Source organism: Eretmochelys imbricata, chromosome 10, assembly GCF_965152235.1.
Source record: "Eretmochelys imbricata isolate rEreImb1 chromosome 10, rEreImb1.hap1, whole genome shotgun sequence".
Classification (NCBI taxonomy): Eukaryota; Metazoa; Chordata; order Testudines; family Cheloniidae; genus Eretmochelys; species Eretmochelys imbricata.
In genome coordinates, this window is record NC_135581.1 from 80,931,492 (window position 1) to 80,948,798 (window position 17,307).

General features: G+C 46.8%; 1 protein-coding gene across 1 annotated transcript; it reads right to left on the reverse strand.

Moving 5' to 3' along the window:
• Positions 1-3,261: 3,261 nt before the first annotated feature.
• On the reverse strand, positions 3,262-16,173 carry CALML4 (calmodulin like 4). The gene is made up of 5 exons (XM_077828539.1): positions 16,055-16,173; positions 15,924-15,954; positions 10,524-10,664; positions 8,932-9,120; positions 3,262-3,603 (listed from the first exon to the last, which is right to left on the reverse strand). Exons 1-5 carry the CDS (start codon positions 16,055-16,057, stop codon positions 3,506-3,508), a joined length of 462 nt encoding a protein of 153 aa, XP_077684665.1. The 5' UTR covers positions 16,058-16,173; the 3' UTR covers positions 3,262-3,505.
• Between the last annotated feature and the right edge of the window lie 1,134 nt (positions 16,174-17,307).

The window sequence follows — 17,307 nt, forward strand, 5'->3', positions numbered from 1 at the left end:
GTAATTCGCACAGGCATGCTTCATTGCTAAATGATGTTTCATAGCATGGGATATGTCATTTTGTATCTGAATTTAAGTAGAGCATTCAGCGCACCAGTCTCCTCCAGTTCTCAGTGGTGTCTTGTTTGTGTGAGAGTATATAAAACGCACTGTCCCCATTCTTGTCTAGTTTTCACTTCGGAAGTGTTTATACCTGGCTGGTAGAAACAGGCTGTTACAACACATTCTAGATTAATACACTGTGTTTGCTCTGAGCAATGTCCATGCCTCATCAACACCTTTTATATCCATTCTGCCCGAAAGCATTTGTTTCAGTTGTCAAATGTGCTGAACAATGGGAGAGAGAGCCATTTGACAATCTTGAGCCATTGGTAGTTGGCAGCTAATACAAATGAGAGAACCTATTTCACTGCTCTGAACAAGCTACTGGCACGCTCCTCAAAAGGGACCAGTGAATGTAATAAGTAGACTGTCCTCACTTGTAATGTCAAGATATTTGTAGAACTTAATGGTAGGGGAGAAAAGGCATAATTTGGACATTTAAAAGCAAGAACTATTTCCTTACTGGAGTTCTCCCCCCTCTGTCTTCAGGACCTCCCTCTTTGTTATTGGAGGGGTGCTTAAGTGTTAAGCTGCTGGTAAGATTTTGTCTAATTTTTACAAGTCCATGGAGTATTTTTTGTGGACGGTGGATAGCTCAAAGATGATAAATTGAGTGGACATTGTAGACAGATGTGTGACAGGGTAGGTTGATCAGATTTATGCCTAGCAAGGGATAGTGTCCCCTCAACACACAGCCCTTTGCTGTTTAAAAGACTTAAAAAATAAAACCACCTCTCAAGTATTTTGTAGGCAAGGATTTGAGTTCATTATGGTGTTACCTCATGATGGCTGATAATGGCATGGGAACTGCAAAATCTGCAACTCAAGTCTTCGTGAGTAAATGAAAGTGGGAAATGCACAAGGGATGGCACTGGGGTGAATGACAGAATTTTTGGATCCACTCCCATCTCTTGCAAGACTTTGGGCAAGTCACTTCACCCTTTTGTGTCTCAGTTTTCCATATTTAAAATAGGGAAAAAATGCCTACCTCCAAGAGCGTTGGGGCCCAACTAACTGTTTGAAAGACCCAACAGGCCTGTCCACAGGAGAACGTTTAACCAAGTTTTTGTGGTCAGTTACTGACATGGTTGGCTCTAAACACTGGCCACACATGAAATATGACTAAAACTAGAGTCCTGAGCCCACAGCTGACTCTGTGAATGGATCCCTACTGCCTTTAATGAGGCTATGTGCAGACTTAGGGATGTGCCTACTTGTCATCAGTTGTCATCTTGCGGTCATGATTAGTAACCATGGTTGGTTGGCTCTGTGTCTTGCCCCTGCTTGAGGCCTAGACTCTCACAGAGTTGTCACCCAGTAACCACTTCAACATATTGTTTTGCAACATGAGCAGGACCCAATAACCATGTTCACATAATTGGTTTGGCCTATCCTTCATCCCAGCTCTGCAGTAATATAACCCAGCGTGCCTGGCCCCTGATGCCACTGTCCATGTCCTCTGGACATTCTGTGTCATGGAGAATCTTTATGAGAGAGCTACTAGAACATATTGATACAGATGTGGTTAGCACGGCAGGTGGGGATGCACAAACAAGGTTTCTGTTAACAAAACCCAGGGTAAAAGTTGTATGTAGAGGGCCTAAACATTGTGGGCACTCCTTAATTTTTCATGAACTGAAATGTTCTAGCTAAGTCAAACATGGATCCAGCCCATTTGACATGTTTAGATGGCCTGCATGGAATATTCATGTTCTGCAGAATCTGTGTTTACTTTTTGAAAATGAAAGTTTCTGGCTTTAATAGCTAAAGAAAGAACTTCTCAAATGTGAACAGCAGAAATCAATATACTGAGTTTTCCTGAGTCTGCATGCGGTCTGAAACAATGACATCTCCCCCACCCCATCTTAGGCTTTAAAGTTAATTCCCTAATGTATCTACATTAACTACTTTGTTGCTGATCATCTGATAAAGGGAATGAGAGGAGGATAAGAATTGCAGAGTTGCTGCAGGGAAGAAAGGAGGAGTGGGGAGGAAGAGCACCAATGGACAGATACAGCAGTGATCCTAGCAGGGAGTATAGTATCTTGCTAATGTACTGAAGAGATAGCATTACAAGTTCAGTTACTAGATAAAGACCATAGTCTGTGCCAACCTCCCATTGACATCTGCTGGGGACCAAGGCGTTTATGTAGTCCTAAATTTATACCCAGGTCAAGGGACCATACTTAAAGCTGAAATTCAGCCCACTCCACTGAATGGGTTTGATCACCCTAGTTTACAGCCCTGACCAGGCTACATGGTTCTGCCATCACAACTGTATTGTTGTGTCCACACTGGTGAAGTGTCTTTAGGAGTATGTTCTGGGCAGCTATCCCACAGTGTCTCGGTCAAGGACTACTGCTCTCTTTTCTGCATAGGATTGAGATTTCTTATGCAAAGCCCTCAGGAGACGCTGTGGGTGTCTAACTTCACAGAGAGATAATGTGGGTGACGTAATATTGTTTATTGGACCAACTTCATGGAGATTTCCTATGGTGTTGCAAGTTGATGTAGCTTCCTGATTAATGAAAGGTCATAAGCATGGTAGTATGGAGATCTTGCTCCTCTTTGTCCTCCACTCCCCAAGAGTCTGGATGAGTAAAGTTATGCTGCACAGGGAACCCCTTATCACGCTTGCAGAGTAATAGGAAGGCTCCTGTTTCTCGCAGTTCACTGTAAGCCCGGTAACCACTGTTGCTGTGATTCTGTTTGGAAGAACTCACATCTGCCTGACCACTGTCCTCATCCAGATAGCCAACACGGTCCTGAGCTCCCCTTCCCACTGGTGTGTTGGCTTGGCTTCTCCATAACGGCAAGACGATTGATCAGTGGGTTGTGTGTATCCAGGCAGTGGTGCGAGCGATATGCATGGTCGTTCCAAACTTGCCAAGGTTTATGGGTAGCATAGTCAAGCACCCTAGGATATCTTATACACAGGGAATAGTTGGCTACCACAGGCTCACAGAGTCAGGCCAAATAGCTGTTCTTTCTTCCTTTTACTCTCAAGAACAACCATCTCCCTGTGACATTAAGGTAGGTAGCTGATTTTACTCTGAAAAACTGTCCCCATTAAAGTATAACGTGTTTTTAAAATGCTAATTACTAATGAGTGGGTTTGTAAGCATGATAAGCTTTATGCAATATAACATGGCATTCAATTCATTTAAAATAATACATCCAGTGTTTGACATGAACACTCCGTTCCAACTGACGAGGAAGGTGTGGCCGGGCCTTGCAATGGGAAAAACCTGTTCAAACATAAATACTTCCATCTAATAAGGCAAAACATTGCTCCTTAAAGGCAAGCAGTGCTGATTCCAGTGAGCCCAAAAGTGATCCAGGAAAATGTAAGCTGGAAAAGCTTGCCTATTTCCCTACCGATGCAGTCTCGTCATTCTGAAACTCAGTAGTCTGCAAGAGGAAGGGTGATGGTGTGGATGAATTCTTCATATTTCACGATCCCATTTGGTGCAATGTTAGCTTCTCTTAGAAGGTCATCCACTGTAAATAACAAAATGTAACCATCTCTGTTCAACTTATTTTAGGTACTGTGTCATCCTCCTTCAATTGCCTTTATTTAAATGACTGTTAAAAATCTGGCTTTTGTTAAATCAAAATTTGATTTAGTTACTTGAAATATTAGTGGCTGATCTACACTGAGTTCAGAGTTTGGCATGGAGAGGTGGATGCTTACTGGGAAACACAAGCACAGAGGGTCATTCCTCAGCTGACAATAAACTGTAGTTCTCTTAAAGCCCATGGAGTTCAGCTGACTTGCCCCACGTGAGGATCTGACCCGCAGGCCTTACCTACATTGGAAACTTTCACAGGTTTAACTTTAACCAATTTTTAAATGGGGGCAATCCCTGTGCGGACACACTCTTATTTCAGCGTGAGTGGCTTATTTGGGTTTAATTTAAACGTATTCCCTATTGACTTAAACTAAACCACACAAACCAAAATAAGTGTCCATGCTGAGGATTGCACTGCAATTTCAGCCAACAAAATTGGCTTCAATTCACACCTTAGAAATGCCAGTGCCATTTTGTCCTATGGACAGGCCCTCGGTGTTTGAACCCAAGAGAAATTTCATGATGGCTTTAGAGTTCTGGTTATAATATAGCTCTAGCAATGCAATAATGAACGGTGTGCTAGGGATAAATTGCCGAGCCAATGGCTTTGGGGGACAGAGATGCAATGCTGATGCTTTTCACCATGGCTGCGCAAAAGTCTTGGCAACACATCGAATGTTCTGACCTTCAGTATTGGACGCTGCCCCCTCCTCCCCACCAAACTAAGCAATTCAAATGGGCAGTAGATATATCTGTTTTAGATTATCTATTTTCAAGTATCCTGTTCAAATAATAAAGTGCCAGTCAAACATGTTCACAGAGGAGACAGTGTGAAAATGCAACTGCAACGTCATATTGTACCAAGAAAGACAAGATGCGGGAGGGAATATCTTTTGTTAGACTAACTGCCGTTGGTGAGAGGGATGAGCTTTTTAGCTTAGAGACAGCTCTCCTTGTGACCTAAAGAAGAGCTCTGTGTAAGCTTGGAAGCGTGTCTCTCTCACCACCAGAAGCTGGTCCAATAAAAGATATTACCTAATACACTTTGCATCTCTAATATCCTGGGACCAACACGGCATATTGTACCAAATCACTACGGGAGACTTTGACATCTTTCTCTTCTCAAATGGCAGGAGGGAAGAGGAATCTAGTTGCTTGCCTATTTCTTCTGTAGGTGTTAAAATTAATATTTAAAAAATCTAGTGACTTTGTATGCAGTCTAGTTGTAGCTCTGTGTGGCTCAAAAGCTTCTCTCACCACAAACAGTTGGTCCAATAACAGATATTACCCTCCCCACCTTGCCTGTCTAGAGATTTTGTGGCAGATATTGTTTTGGGCGACAGTTCCATAGATTTTTTTTTTTTTTTAAGGTCAGAAAGGACCATTAAATCGTCTAGTCTCCCCTGGATACCACAGGCCATACAATTTCAGTTCGTGCAGGGGGTGAACAGGTGAACCCGCACTCTGATCACTCTGATGTTCATTAGTTCCCCTTGGGAAAGTTGAGGGGGGTAATTTAGACAATAAGGCTGGCTGGCTGGGAGCCAATTAGCCCAAGGCTGATAAAGAGGCAGGAAGGAAGCGCCAAGGAGAGGGAGGTGGGCCCAGTTACATAGAGGCCTCAAGGCAGGGAGACCTCTGTTCCCCTCAGGTCCTGAGGAGAGGGCCAGAAAGCACTGCTGATGCTATAAATAGAGTGCTGCACAGGGACCGTTGTGGAAACGGTGAGTCCATGTAATTTCTGGGGGAAGAAGGCAGGCAAGGAGCCGTGCCGTGTGATGGAGGGATTGCCCACCTGGATTCCGCTCTTGGGGGACGTCTACACAGCAAAGAAAAACCCTCCGGCTTTGGGGCTGTTTTATTGCAGTGTAGACATCCAGACTCGGACCGGAGCCTGAGCTCTGGGACCCCCCACCCCACAGGGTCCCAAAGCCTGGGCTCTGGCAGGGAAACAGCCCTACGAGCCCGAGTCAGGGGGCACGGGTCAGCCGCGGGTGTCTAGTTGCTGTGCAGAGATAGTGTCGTTGTGCGTGTGCCCCGTACGCCGAGGAGCAGATCCTTTCGGTCAGCTGTGTGTGTGTGTTGGGGCCACACCTGCCTCCCCCCCCCAAAAAACCCAAGAGCAGAGTGGGTCCAATTGTGCCTCTGTTCCCTCTTACCTCCCAGGACTACAAGAGTGGAATCCACCTGGACAACACATCTTGCAGAACCATAGTTACTGTAAGGTAAGTAACTGTTCTTTGTGTGATCAAGAGATCTAATACTTCTGCTTTCAAACAAGAGACTATCCACGTGGTAACCATGCACCTTGAAAAACGGATAAACTTCAAACCCCACCCCAGCCAAAGCAGAGCAGCATTTTGAATACTGAACCACGGTAACTTTTGTTCGTTCCTGTCTGGAAAATGGAAAATGATATTTTGCTGGAGAGATGAAGGCTTTTAAAAGCCCACTTTAAGCAACACCACAAATGAAGCCACATGCCAGTAGTTACTGAACATAGCGGAGGCTTTTGAAATTGAGTCCGTTGCAGCATGAAATATTTATTGCAGCTTAACAAGTTAGAGTTCATTGTGTCAAGCCAAGGTCTTGAGTGGATTCTTTATTCCACTGCCTGCTTCATTAAAATCTATAGTGCATTGTAATTTGGCTGGCAAACTCTGTGTCTGCTCTCAAATGAATGTGAAGTGCGTAGGATGTACAGAACAACCTAGGATGTTTTTAATTCTGGCTAATGCCTCCAGAATTTTTCACTTTTTTTGTTCAGCTTTAACAATAACTTGAGTTTTAACTAACCTGTTTTAGATGAAAAAATGTGTATAAGCTGCTATTCCAGAATACTCTAACTGGGCTATGTAAAGGGGCACTGCCTTGCTGAGACATCTCCCTGAAAACTGGTTTAGTTAATGCTGGTAAATGGAGGGAGTGTACTCATTAAATTTAAATTCCACGTTAGCATTAAGAAGGGCAGTTCTTGTGCCAGTGAAGAGCCTGGGGATGTGCACACAAAGTCTGTGGACTTGGGTTTTAAGCAAATCTTACCAAATCTGCCAGACTCTAGATGGGTCTTTCTAAAGTTCCTAATGTGAGACAGTAGTGAGGTAAAGTGGCCTCCCTCCGGACTGGAGAGTGAGGGAGCACTACGCTCCCTTTGGTGGGTGGAACCAAATCCACCCCACCCCCTCACCGGACGTACAAGGGAGGGGCAGGAAGTATAAAGGGAGGGCTCTGCAGCGCAGTTGGGCTGGAGCCAGCAGAGGAGACAGACGCCCCTGCCTTGCTGAGGCATCCGGGACGGACCCAGACGAGAAGTTGCTGGGACTACCGTCGGCTGTGTAGCCCGAGGACCGGTGGAGACCAGAGATACCAAACCCCGGGGAGTTAGGAAGTAGCCCAGGGGCAGCCGACAACCGGCCAGCTACAGGGATGACCGCGTCTGGGTCGGCATGTTGCGGCTGGATCCCCACTGACCCAGTGCCAGACCCCTCTGCCACTGTTAGGGTCCTGGGCTGGAACGCAGTGGAGTAGGGCAGGCCTGTGTCCCCCTGGCACCCCAGCCCCGGGGTGGCCGACTCCCCATCTTAGGCCAGGAGGCCTGTGCTTCGTGAACACCCCTGCCAGCACCCTAGACTGCCTGCTGGGTGCTCAATCCTTGTTGGAGCCCCCTAGACTGTGTGGGTGCTCACCCCTACCTGAACCCTGAGACGATGTACGTTTGCTGGCTGCCTGAGCCCCAAGCTTAGGCTAAAGCCTGCTCCCTGCTCTGCCCCACCCCAAAGGGCTTGGGCGATTGACTGTGTTTGGCTGCCGGAGGCCTGGAGACGTAGGCTACAGCCTGTTATCAGCCCGGCCCCGTTAATTGGTATCAGCCCCAGCTGCGAGGCTGCGGGCTAGAGACTACATCGGGCACTGTGCTGCCCAAGGCTAGGGACAGGAGCCCCAGACTACTATGGCGTACTTGCCTCTGCTAGATGGCCCCAGAGCCACAGACCACGTAGGACTTGCCCCACCCCCCTCGGTGCAGCCCGAGCCTGAAGACAACTGCCCCGATGACGAGGCAGAGTGGACAGCAAGGAACCACGACAGAGAGGGATTGAGTGACTTCAAAGCTAGAGAGCCTCTTTCCTGGAATATGGCAAAATGCACCAGAGTTTTGAGAGAACTGCAGCCAAATGTGAAGTGTGCAGCGGATCCATTTTTGAGTAATAAAGTACCATGAACATTTGAGCTACCTGGTGTGATGGCATTTGGCACATTTCTCTGCCTATCTCCAAAAAATGGCTTGTCTGATTTCTCTCAAATTTAGACCCCCTCCCCCCAAAAGCTTCTGTCCACAGACAATGCATATGACATTTGAAGCAGAAAAAGCTTTTCAGAGGATTGTAAAAGGCTGAGGTAAAATCAGTCCCATAAAAACTTCTTCAGATAATTTTTGATGCCCCCTGAGAGCTCTTGTAATTGCTGGGGGCAGATTTTTGACTAAGGATTGTGGCAAGGTACCTCCTTTGTCTGGCCAGATTTACTGCTTCCCCGTCTGGCGATGGCGGGCCTGGGTAATCAGCCCCCCTCACGGCAGGGTTCGCCTTCCCCCTTTTGTGCTCCCTTGGTTGTATTTTAAGGGTAGGCCTAAGGCTTGATCCCCCAAGAGTGTGGCTCTGTTCTATCTGCTGCCAGGTGAGTAACTCCTCTCTACTTCTTCCTAGCCTCCAGCCAACTTTAACCTGAGATGAACAAAATATTTATGGAGAATAAGGCAGCGGCTTGTTTGTGATTTAGATCAAAGCCTTAGCTTGGGGCTATGGAGCGGTATGTGGCCCTTGTGATTTGGGTTGGCACTCCTCTTCTGCCTCATGTAGGAAAGGTACCGATGACTAGTTGGATCAGAAGAGAGTAAAAAGAAAAGCAAAAGAATACTGTGTGAAGCTGCAAAGAGCAACTCAGTGATACCCTAATGTTGCAACAATGTGTGGCATTAGTGTGATGACCTAGAGTTGTGATAACGCAATGTCATAATGCAAGCCTCATGACGCAACGTCAGCACGCTGTGCCGTGATTGGATTGTGACCCCCTGTGACTTGGCTCTACCATGAAGCGTGTGCCCCAGCCCTTTGAGGTTGAAGATCACTGGCGGACGCAGGTCACATGCTACCCACCCACAGGTGTTTGTGATCTCATCTCTGACTCCAGTGGGGGTTGGGTGGAGGGAGAGGAGGGGGTTAGAAAGGTGTTGAACTTATGCTGCCCTTTGATGCTGTACCTTCGTCCTCTGAGAGCTTTTCTCCGAGCCTGGTGAGTTTCGCTCTCAGCTCAGAAGCGGTGATGAAACCCTTCTTCTGCTTGTCTGTCATTGCCAGGGCTGCCAGGATTTCCTTCTCAGGGTCTTCCTGCTGCCTTTGCCTGTACATGATGGTCAGGAAAGTGGAAAAATCCATTTCTGCCTTTCTGTCTGGAAACATGACACAAAGCAACAAACGTTCTTGTTTAGCTAGTGGCATATACGCGCCCCATCAGCCCAGCCTCCTCCGGCCTTCGCTCTTCCCCTTTCCTCTGAGAGCTCGGCCTACTTCCCTGAGCTAGATTCGTTGTCTCTTCTTGTTCGTATGCACCGGATCCAGGCAGTTAGTCCGTCACTGAGGCCCTGCCTTGCAGGGCTGTTCCACAGACTGACGCGCTCTTACTCCTTGGCAATCCTCATCTTACGAACTAGGAATTGCCTTGCTTCCCTTCTGAGACCCTCACGCGGTGCGTGGCCTGTGCCATGCCGGTGAGGTGGGAGGTCCACCTTCAGGCCGTTAGCCAGGGCTTGCCTGCATTCCACCGAGCTCGGAGGCATCTCAACGTGCTAGCTAATGGCAACGCCTTTGGGTCCCAGCACGTGGTGCTAAGGATCAGGGCCGTGTAGGATTAATTGAGAGTCTGGCTCTTCACGGGTCTGAGGGGCGTTTAAAACAAGGGTTAAGGGCGCCCAGCGTTCGGGGCGGGTGCCCTCCTTGGGCCCAGTACGAATTGAAAGACTCATTAAGACTGGTGGTGGTGCTGCCTCGGCCTGAGTACACTGCCACGTGCCCCGTCGTGGGGGCACGGCTGGGGAGTAACCTTTGTCCCAGGGCAAGGGCCTGAACCACATTTCAGCTCATTCGGGTATAGGTGCTCCCCCCCCAGTGGTTGGAGGAGCCCGGTCTTTAGCTATAACAATTCTGTAGCCTTGTCAGACACTCGGAAAGCCCCTGCCCCACAATGGATTGGTGCAGACCACCTCAGTTCATGACTCTTCTTTGATCCCCCCCAGTCTGTGCTTTTTAGAGACAATTGAATAAAACATCTGGAGCTGAAAATGACCTTTTTTGTTCCCTTCCTAGCCTGGTTTGAGGGGACTCTCTGATCTCGGGAGGGCTGCAGCTCCACACAACTGTGACAGCACAGGGTTCTTAAGCATGTCTCCTTTCCCCACTCCTCTTGATGTCCTTAGGGCACCATTTTGATACCTGTGCTTGACTTGTCTGTGAAGTCTTCTAAATGTGCCCTTCCTATCCATCATCCAGCACATCTGACCCCTCTTGTGCCCAAGTTCTGGTTACCCTGTATTGCCTAGGCTGTCTCATCTTAGACCCCGATCTACCTAGATTCCTGCCTTGCTCATTTTTATTACTATAGCGTCTCAACAGCAGAAAAGGTGAGTCTTAGCAAGGACCATCATGTCCAACTTCTTCCTCTTCTGCTAGTTTGGGTGGGGTCCTCCTTGTTGAACATTTTAGACTTACTTATCACTTGGTTATTGTCAGATTGAGAGCTCTACATGTCACCTGCCTTGTTTTAATAATCCTCGTGGTCCAGATTTATTTTACTTACCAATTTTATGTCCTTGAAGATGTCTCTCTACCTCTCCCAGAGTTGGGCTGGTTCCCAAGCACCGCATCACTGTGATCAGGTCACTGGCATTTATCTTGCCTTTTTGTTTCTTATCGTATAGAGAAAAGCATTCCTTGAATTCTAGTTTAAAAACAAAAAACAGTGTGTGTTGCCATCCAATATTGCCTTAGTTTGAAAGTGAAATTTCCCTGCAGTCTACTAGTCAGGAGGAAAAAGCAGCTAGATTATTTAAACCTGCAAAATGACCAACTGACTTGGTCAGAGTTTTAGCTCTTCCAGCATTTCATCAACCCTTGTAGCTAAAGCATCAGATGACTACCTGAACACTGTGTGTGTGTGTGTGTGTGTGTGTGTGTGTGTGTGTGTGTGTGTGTGTGTGTGTGTGTGTGTGTGTGTGTGTGTGTGTGTGTGTGTGTGTGTGTGTGTGTGTGTACTAGACCTTTCCAAAGAGGAGAAGGGAGTAGAGAAAAGGAGCTGTTGAGGCTTGTCCTTAAATTCAGCTCCTGAACTTGTGGTCAAAGTGGTGGATGGCCTTTTCCTTCTAGCTTCTCTAGTGGCTCATAGTGCAGCTAGCTCCCATCACAGAAATGTAGGGTTGGAAGGGACCTCAAGAAGTTATCAGTGGTTCTCAGTCACGCTGGAAGGGCATAACGAGTGGGGTCGCACAGGGATCAGTTCTGGGTCCGGTTCTGCTCAGTATCTTCACCAATGATTTAGATAATGCCATAGAGAGTACACTTATAAAGTTTGTGGACAATACCAAGCTGGGAGGGGTTGCAAGTGCTTTGGAGGATAGGATTAAAATTCAAAATGATCTGGAGAAATGGTCTGAAGTAAATAGGATGAAACTCAATCAGGACAAATGCAAAGTACTTTGTTTGAGGAAGGAACAATCAGTTGCACGCATACAAAATGGGAAATGACTGCCTAAGAAGGAGTACTGTGAAAAGGGATCTGGGGGTCAGAGTGGACCATAAGCCAAGTATGGGTCAACAGTGCAACACTGTTGCAAAAAAAAAAAAAAGCAAATATCATTCTGGGATATATTAGCAGGAGTGTTGTAAGCAAAACACGAGACGTAATTCTTCTACTGTACTCCATGCTGATTAGGCCACAACTGGAGTATTGTGCCCAGTTCTGGGCGCAACATTTCAGGAAGGATGTGAACAAACTGGAGAAAGTCCAGAGAAGAGCAACAAAAATGATTAAAGGTCTAGAAAACATGGCCTACGAGGGAAGATTGAAAAAATTGGGTTTGTTTAGTCTGGAAAAGAGAAGACTGAGAGGGGACATAACAGTTTTCAAGTACACAAAAGACTGTTACAAGGAGGAGGGAGAAGAATTGTTCTTCTTAACCTCTGAGGATAGGACAAGGAGCAATGGGCTTAAATTGCAGCAAAGGAGATTTAGGTTGGACATTAGGAAAAACTTCCTCACCGTCAGGGTAGTTAAGCACTGGAGTAAATTGTCTAGGGAGGTTGTGGAATCTCCATCATTGGAGATTTTTAAGAGCAGGTTAGACACACACTTGTCAGGGATGGACTAGATAATACTTAGTCCTGCCATGAGTGCAGCAGACTGGACTAGATGACCTCTTGAGGTCCCTTCCAGTGCTATGATTCTATGACCCTGTAACAGTGGTGAGACGTTAGGGAGTCTCTAGATGGTCCTGGGAACAAACCCCTGTTCGGAGTAGTACAGAACAGTGAATTCCATGAGCCCTAGCAACTCAAGCCTCCTTTAATATATTCAGACTAATGAGCTATGGAGTTCTTGAGCTCCTAAACATTCATCAGAGCGGCAAAGGATCTCTGCTTGGGAAATAGCTTTTTAAACACTTAACTGTCTAAATCTACTGGGTGGAATACTAATGAGAAGAGGACGGTGGTGTTGAAACAATTGACCGACATTCTCTGAACAACTAAGAGAAACCTACAGAGACAAACGGCTCACTTCCCTGACTCCTTTTCCCTCCGATTCCCAAAGGACCCATGGCTGGATGACAAGCCTAAGGAAATGAACAAAGAGAAAATAGGGAACTAGACACACCGTGCTGTGATGTCATTTTAAATTGTACTGAAAGAAATTGGTCGTGACGCTGCGACCTACTACCAAGCCAAAATACAATTCTGTGGGGTAGGGGTGATCTCTGTGGTAAGGTCCATGTTTTTTGTTTGCAGAGCACTTACCACAATGAGATCCTGGCCCATGACCAAGGCTACGGCAAAACAAATATATACGCTAGTCTTGCTAACCTTTTCCCCACCCTCTTCCCAATATCCTCATGATGGAAACAGAACTCAAGATTAACGCTGCCCTGGGATGAATGGGAGCAGTTCTCCTCAGCTTTGTTGTGCATGGAGACTCTGGCAGACTTTCACTGTGTCGGTTGCATTCAAAGGTTCCCCTGACAGCTTTAAGGGCTAGAAATAAGAATTTAGATTCCGTGGCAGAGGCTGGAGTAAAGGTGAAAACTTCACAGCCATGGAGTCATAGAAAATAGATGGCTGGTGTGAGAAGATGGTTAAAACCTTGCCCCAGCTCTGTGAGGATCTGGCTAGTAGCCGATTTCATTGAGACGACTGAGACCGTAAGGACCTATCTCCATAGATTAGGCTAAAGAACAGTCAATTTGTTGGTGAAGATGGATCATGAATTTCGAAAGGTCAACTCCTTTATCTAATAAAGTGAGTCTGGATTTTAACTAGTTGGGCTGATGGAGCAGGCCAGTGCTTTAGCAATAAGCGAGCTTCCCTATTGCTTTCCAGCAGCCTGATCTCGGTGCTTTCTGTTGTGCAATTAGATAAGCCCGTATGTTGGTTTTCGCGGGCTGGTTACTCTCTGCTGTTAATTAGGGCTGTAGAGTGCAGCTGGACAGATTTTGATCTGAATGCAAAGACTGAACAAAAGCAAGTCCATTGCAGAGATTGGGGGTAGAAGCCAGCTTTCAACTCCCAGACCTCCGTCCAACCACTGACCCATTGCCTTTGCCTACTACATATAGACCACCTCAGCACCCATTGAATTGTTTGTTTAGGGTCAAGTGCTTTTTTAGTTTGTGCAACCAGGCTTTTAAATACGGGCTGACTGGGTGCGTGGGTGCGACTCCCTGTCAAAAATCTCCCCTGTTGAATTTTCCAGCAGCAATAATTAGTGTCTGTAGGGCTCGTTTGGTAGCGCTCTTGCTTCTGGGCTGGAGCATCCTTTGTTCAAGTCTCTCACCAGGATCAGAGCTCGTGCCCATGTGGCCGGGGTGTCCTGTGGGGAGGGGGAGGATATGCACCATGTTCAACGCCCGTCCTTTGGATGAGATGAAGACTCTTGTGCCTTGTGGGGACTATGAAACTTGCTCGCTGTGTGTGTGCTTTGGGGTGGCCGATGGGCCGTGCTGCTCTTTCCAGTGTACCTTCTGAATTTGAACATTGGTGCGGATGCCATTTATTCCCAGGAGAAGGAAGAGCTGAGGTAGGTTTTACACTGGGGCTATGCTAGTCAGGCCCCCAGCAATGGTCTAGCCCATCCCAAGGGGGTGGGTAGCCCACGCAATCCCAGGCCAAAGGCGAGCCCAGACCCTGCTTGGTCTCTAGAGGTGAAATCCTGGCCCTCTTAGAGTGAATGGCTAACCTTCCCTTGACTTCGTGGGGCTAGGATTTCACCCCGAGAGACAATGCCAGCAATGTGCTTGGTGCTGGGTCATTGTTTTGAGAAACGTAAGGTGCGTCACACAATGGGGGACTGGTGGAAACGCGTCCTCTTTAGTTCTTTTTACTGCACTCACAAGCATTTGGAGGCCTTGCCCTGAGACTGCGCTCTACTGACCTTGGCCAGTCTGCAGACAGAATGGGTGGCTGCTGCCGGCCCTAGAGGAGACGCCACTGACCGGCCTGCTGTCGTGTTCGCATTAGTTCTGCTGTGTTTTGTGAATTGCATTCTGAACTCCAGATAGTTTTCTAAAAATAACCTTAGCAGCAGATCCCGCTGTCCTGGGCAATGGGAGCTTGTAGGCTGCCCTGTTGGCTACTCGCCCTGACACACGCCAGCGTTAGACTTAGGAATTTGTACAGTGCCTTGAGCTACCTTGAGGGTGCCAGGGGCTATGTAGAGCCCAACCTCTTTCTATCCCGTAAGTGCTCGTGATGGGGATTGGATTGTGACGAGCTCTTTCCTGGAGTTAAAGTGCAGAGTTTTGTGTCTGGCTGAGTGGACAATACCGCGGACGTACCTTCCCTGAGACCAGCTCCAGCTAAGAGATGGGCTCCAAAGGGCAGGAGCCTGTACCCGGGGGGTAAGGAAGCCTGTCCTAGTTGTATGTGATTCTCCTTTCAAAAGATGTTTCCGGTAAACAGCTTGGGATCAACTGATGCTGCTCAAAGGCCAAAGTTTTGTGTGCCCCGCCCCCAGTGCTTTCCTGGTGGGTCAGGGTGAAGAACTAAGTGGCTTGGGTGGGCTGGCTCAGAGATGAAAGATTTCCAGCACGTCTCAGAGCTGGCTCTGCAGCTCCTCCCTACCCTGACTTTCTCCCACCCTTTCCGATCCCCCTCGCCGGCCGGTATTGTGCAGGGCCAGTGGCAGCTGCTTGCCGCATGCCATTTGCCCCCCCCCTCAGGTATCCCCTGTCTTAGCTGTCTGCCTACTACCTCTCCAAATCAGCACCCTCCAATCCCTGGGCCTGCTCCCCCACCCCGGGTTCATATCATCAAACCAAGGTTTCTATTTTGCCTCCCATTCAAGGATCCCGCTGCTCTTTCCAAGTGGTTAATAAGGCAGATCGCTGCTGTGGGCATTTTGAGAGAGGGAAACACAGAGAGGTGGTAAGTGACTTGCCAAGGGTCACGCAGGAAGAAGTGGGAATTAGAACTTGGCTCTCCTGACTCGGTCCCGTGCTTTGCTCAACAAACCAGCCTTCCCCTGCCTTTCTAGGGGTTTGCTTAAGGTCCAAAGCTTTACAGTACTGCGTCAGTATCTCCAATTATTGCTTCAAATATTCTCTCTCCCTTATTTGTCCAGAGATGTAATGTTAAAGGGTTGGGGGCGGGGAGTTAAACCTCTTTCCCCGTGAAATCCAGCATTCTTAGTTTTTAAGAACGATACATACAAATGGTTTGTAAGATATTCCAGTTTCTTGCTCCCTTTCCTTTGCTAGCCCAAACCGCACCGCACCCCACCCCCAGCAGCCAACTGCAGAGAGGACGTCTCCGGCTGACTGCATCTAATGTTCCCTTTTAAAAAACATTAGCTAGCAGAGACAGTTCACCTCAAGAATTATGAGAATGTTAAACAACGAAGTAAATTCCCCAGAATGAGACCCTTTAATGAGAAACGCTGTTAGCGGTAAACTTGTTAAACTGATCCTGCTCATTAAAAAGCAACGGTACGTACCATTAATTTGATCCTGGGACAGAAATTTTGCCTGTAGCGGAAAAAGGAAGGAGGGGAGGAAAAAATGTTCAATTTCTGAATGTAGCACAATAAGGTAGGTTTCAAATAGATCAAAAACGTTTGTCACTCACCATTTGTTAAGGAATCTCCCCCCCCCCTTTGTTTTATTTCAGCTGGTCAGAGAGTCAGTCCCTGTGTTCTCCTACTTTTCGATATGATTAAGGGCTAAAGTCCGCCAATCCTGGGTGGAGAGTGGTAGGAACTGTAATAAATACCCTGCTGCCATGGATACAAGACCTGATCCATGCTGGGGGTTGGATTCCAACTACCAGCAACAGCTGTTAATCAGATAGGCACACACACACTGTTCTAATCAAAAGATTGCTCCTGCCACAAGCTTACAATTTCAGAATTCTTGAAGGAGCGTTTATAAAGGAGCAGGAAACCGGGGGCAGACTCTTCCTCTGTCTAATTTGCGGTCGCCTTCAGCCTTAGGTCAGACTCAATAATGAAACAACTCCAGGTTGAGTATAAAAGGCTTGGTAATCCCCAATAGAGTGCAATGCACCTCATGCTGTGCTTAAATACCAACACTTAGAGACAAGCCCACAGAATCACTAATATCTAATGAGGTTGTTTAGAAGGGACAGAAGGGGGTATTTATTTATATATAATTCACTCTTGATAGGGTTTTGCTGCTGGGCAAGAGAGGAAGTTAGTTTTTGAATTGAGTGCTCTATGAGCAAATTGCAACAGGTTTTACTCTGTAAATGATGAAGATGATTATATCCCGACTGGCCAGTTGTTCAAAAGGTGACTAGAATTAGTCTTGTCTGCCTTTAGGGTGTATAAAGGAGGATTGAAAGATGTGCTTCGTTTTGGGGTTTTTTTTAAACATTGCAAAGGTGGCAGGTCTTATCTGCCCCTAAATGCTCTGTGGAAGTCTAGAGAGTTAGTAGATTTGACATCAGAGAAAGGGGAGGTGATTTTGAGACTGTTCAAAACAGACCAGAGAGTTTTAATATTTATTTAATGAAACCACTTGGAGCAAACATTCTTCAGGATTGAAAGTCCCCTTCCCAGCTCTCTGCTTAGGAAAACCCATAGATATATATTCCTAAGAAGATAGATAGATAGATATAAATATAAAAATATAATATGGGGGGAGGGGTCAGAAAAAATATTGAAAGTGGAGGGAAGGGGTGGATCTACGTCCAGGCCTTTACTATACATTGTAAAGAAACACTTTACAAGTGTAAAGCTACAGTCTCAGGGTTGGCTGAAAAACAGGAATTACTTTGAACAAAAATGTTCGATTTTTTGTTTTTTCCCAACTTTTTGATGAAAACTTGAAACCAAACATGTATTTCTGTTCAAACTGGAT

Bases quoted from the DNA above. Each gene is read 5' to 3' on its own strand.
- CALML4 (XM_077828539.1), bottom strand. The intron at 9,121-10,523 runs GTAAGTAAAATA...TCATGTTTCCAG, and splicing joins TCTTCAAGGACATAAAATTG to ACAGAAAGGCAGAAATGGAT. The intron at 3,604-8,931 runs GTACAGCATCAA...TGTTATTTACAG, and splicing joins AAAGCTCTCAGAGGACGAAG to TGGATGACCTTCTAAGAGAA.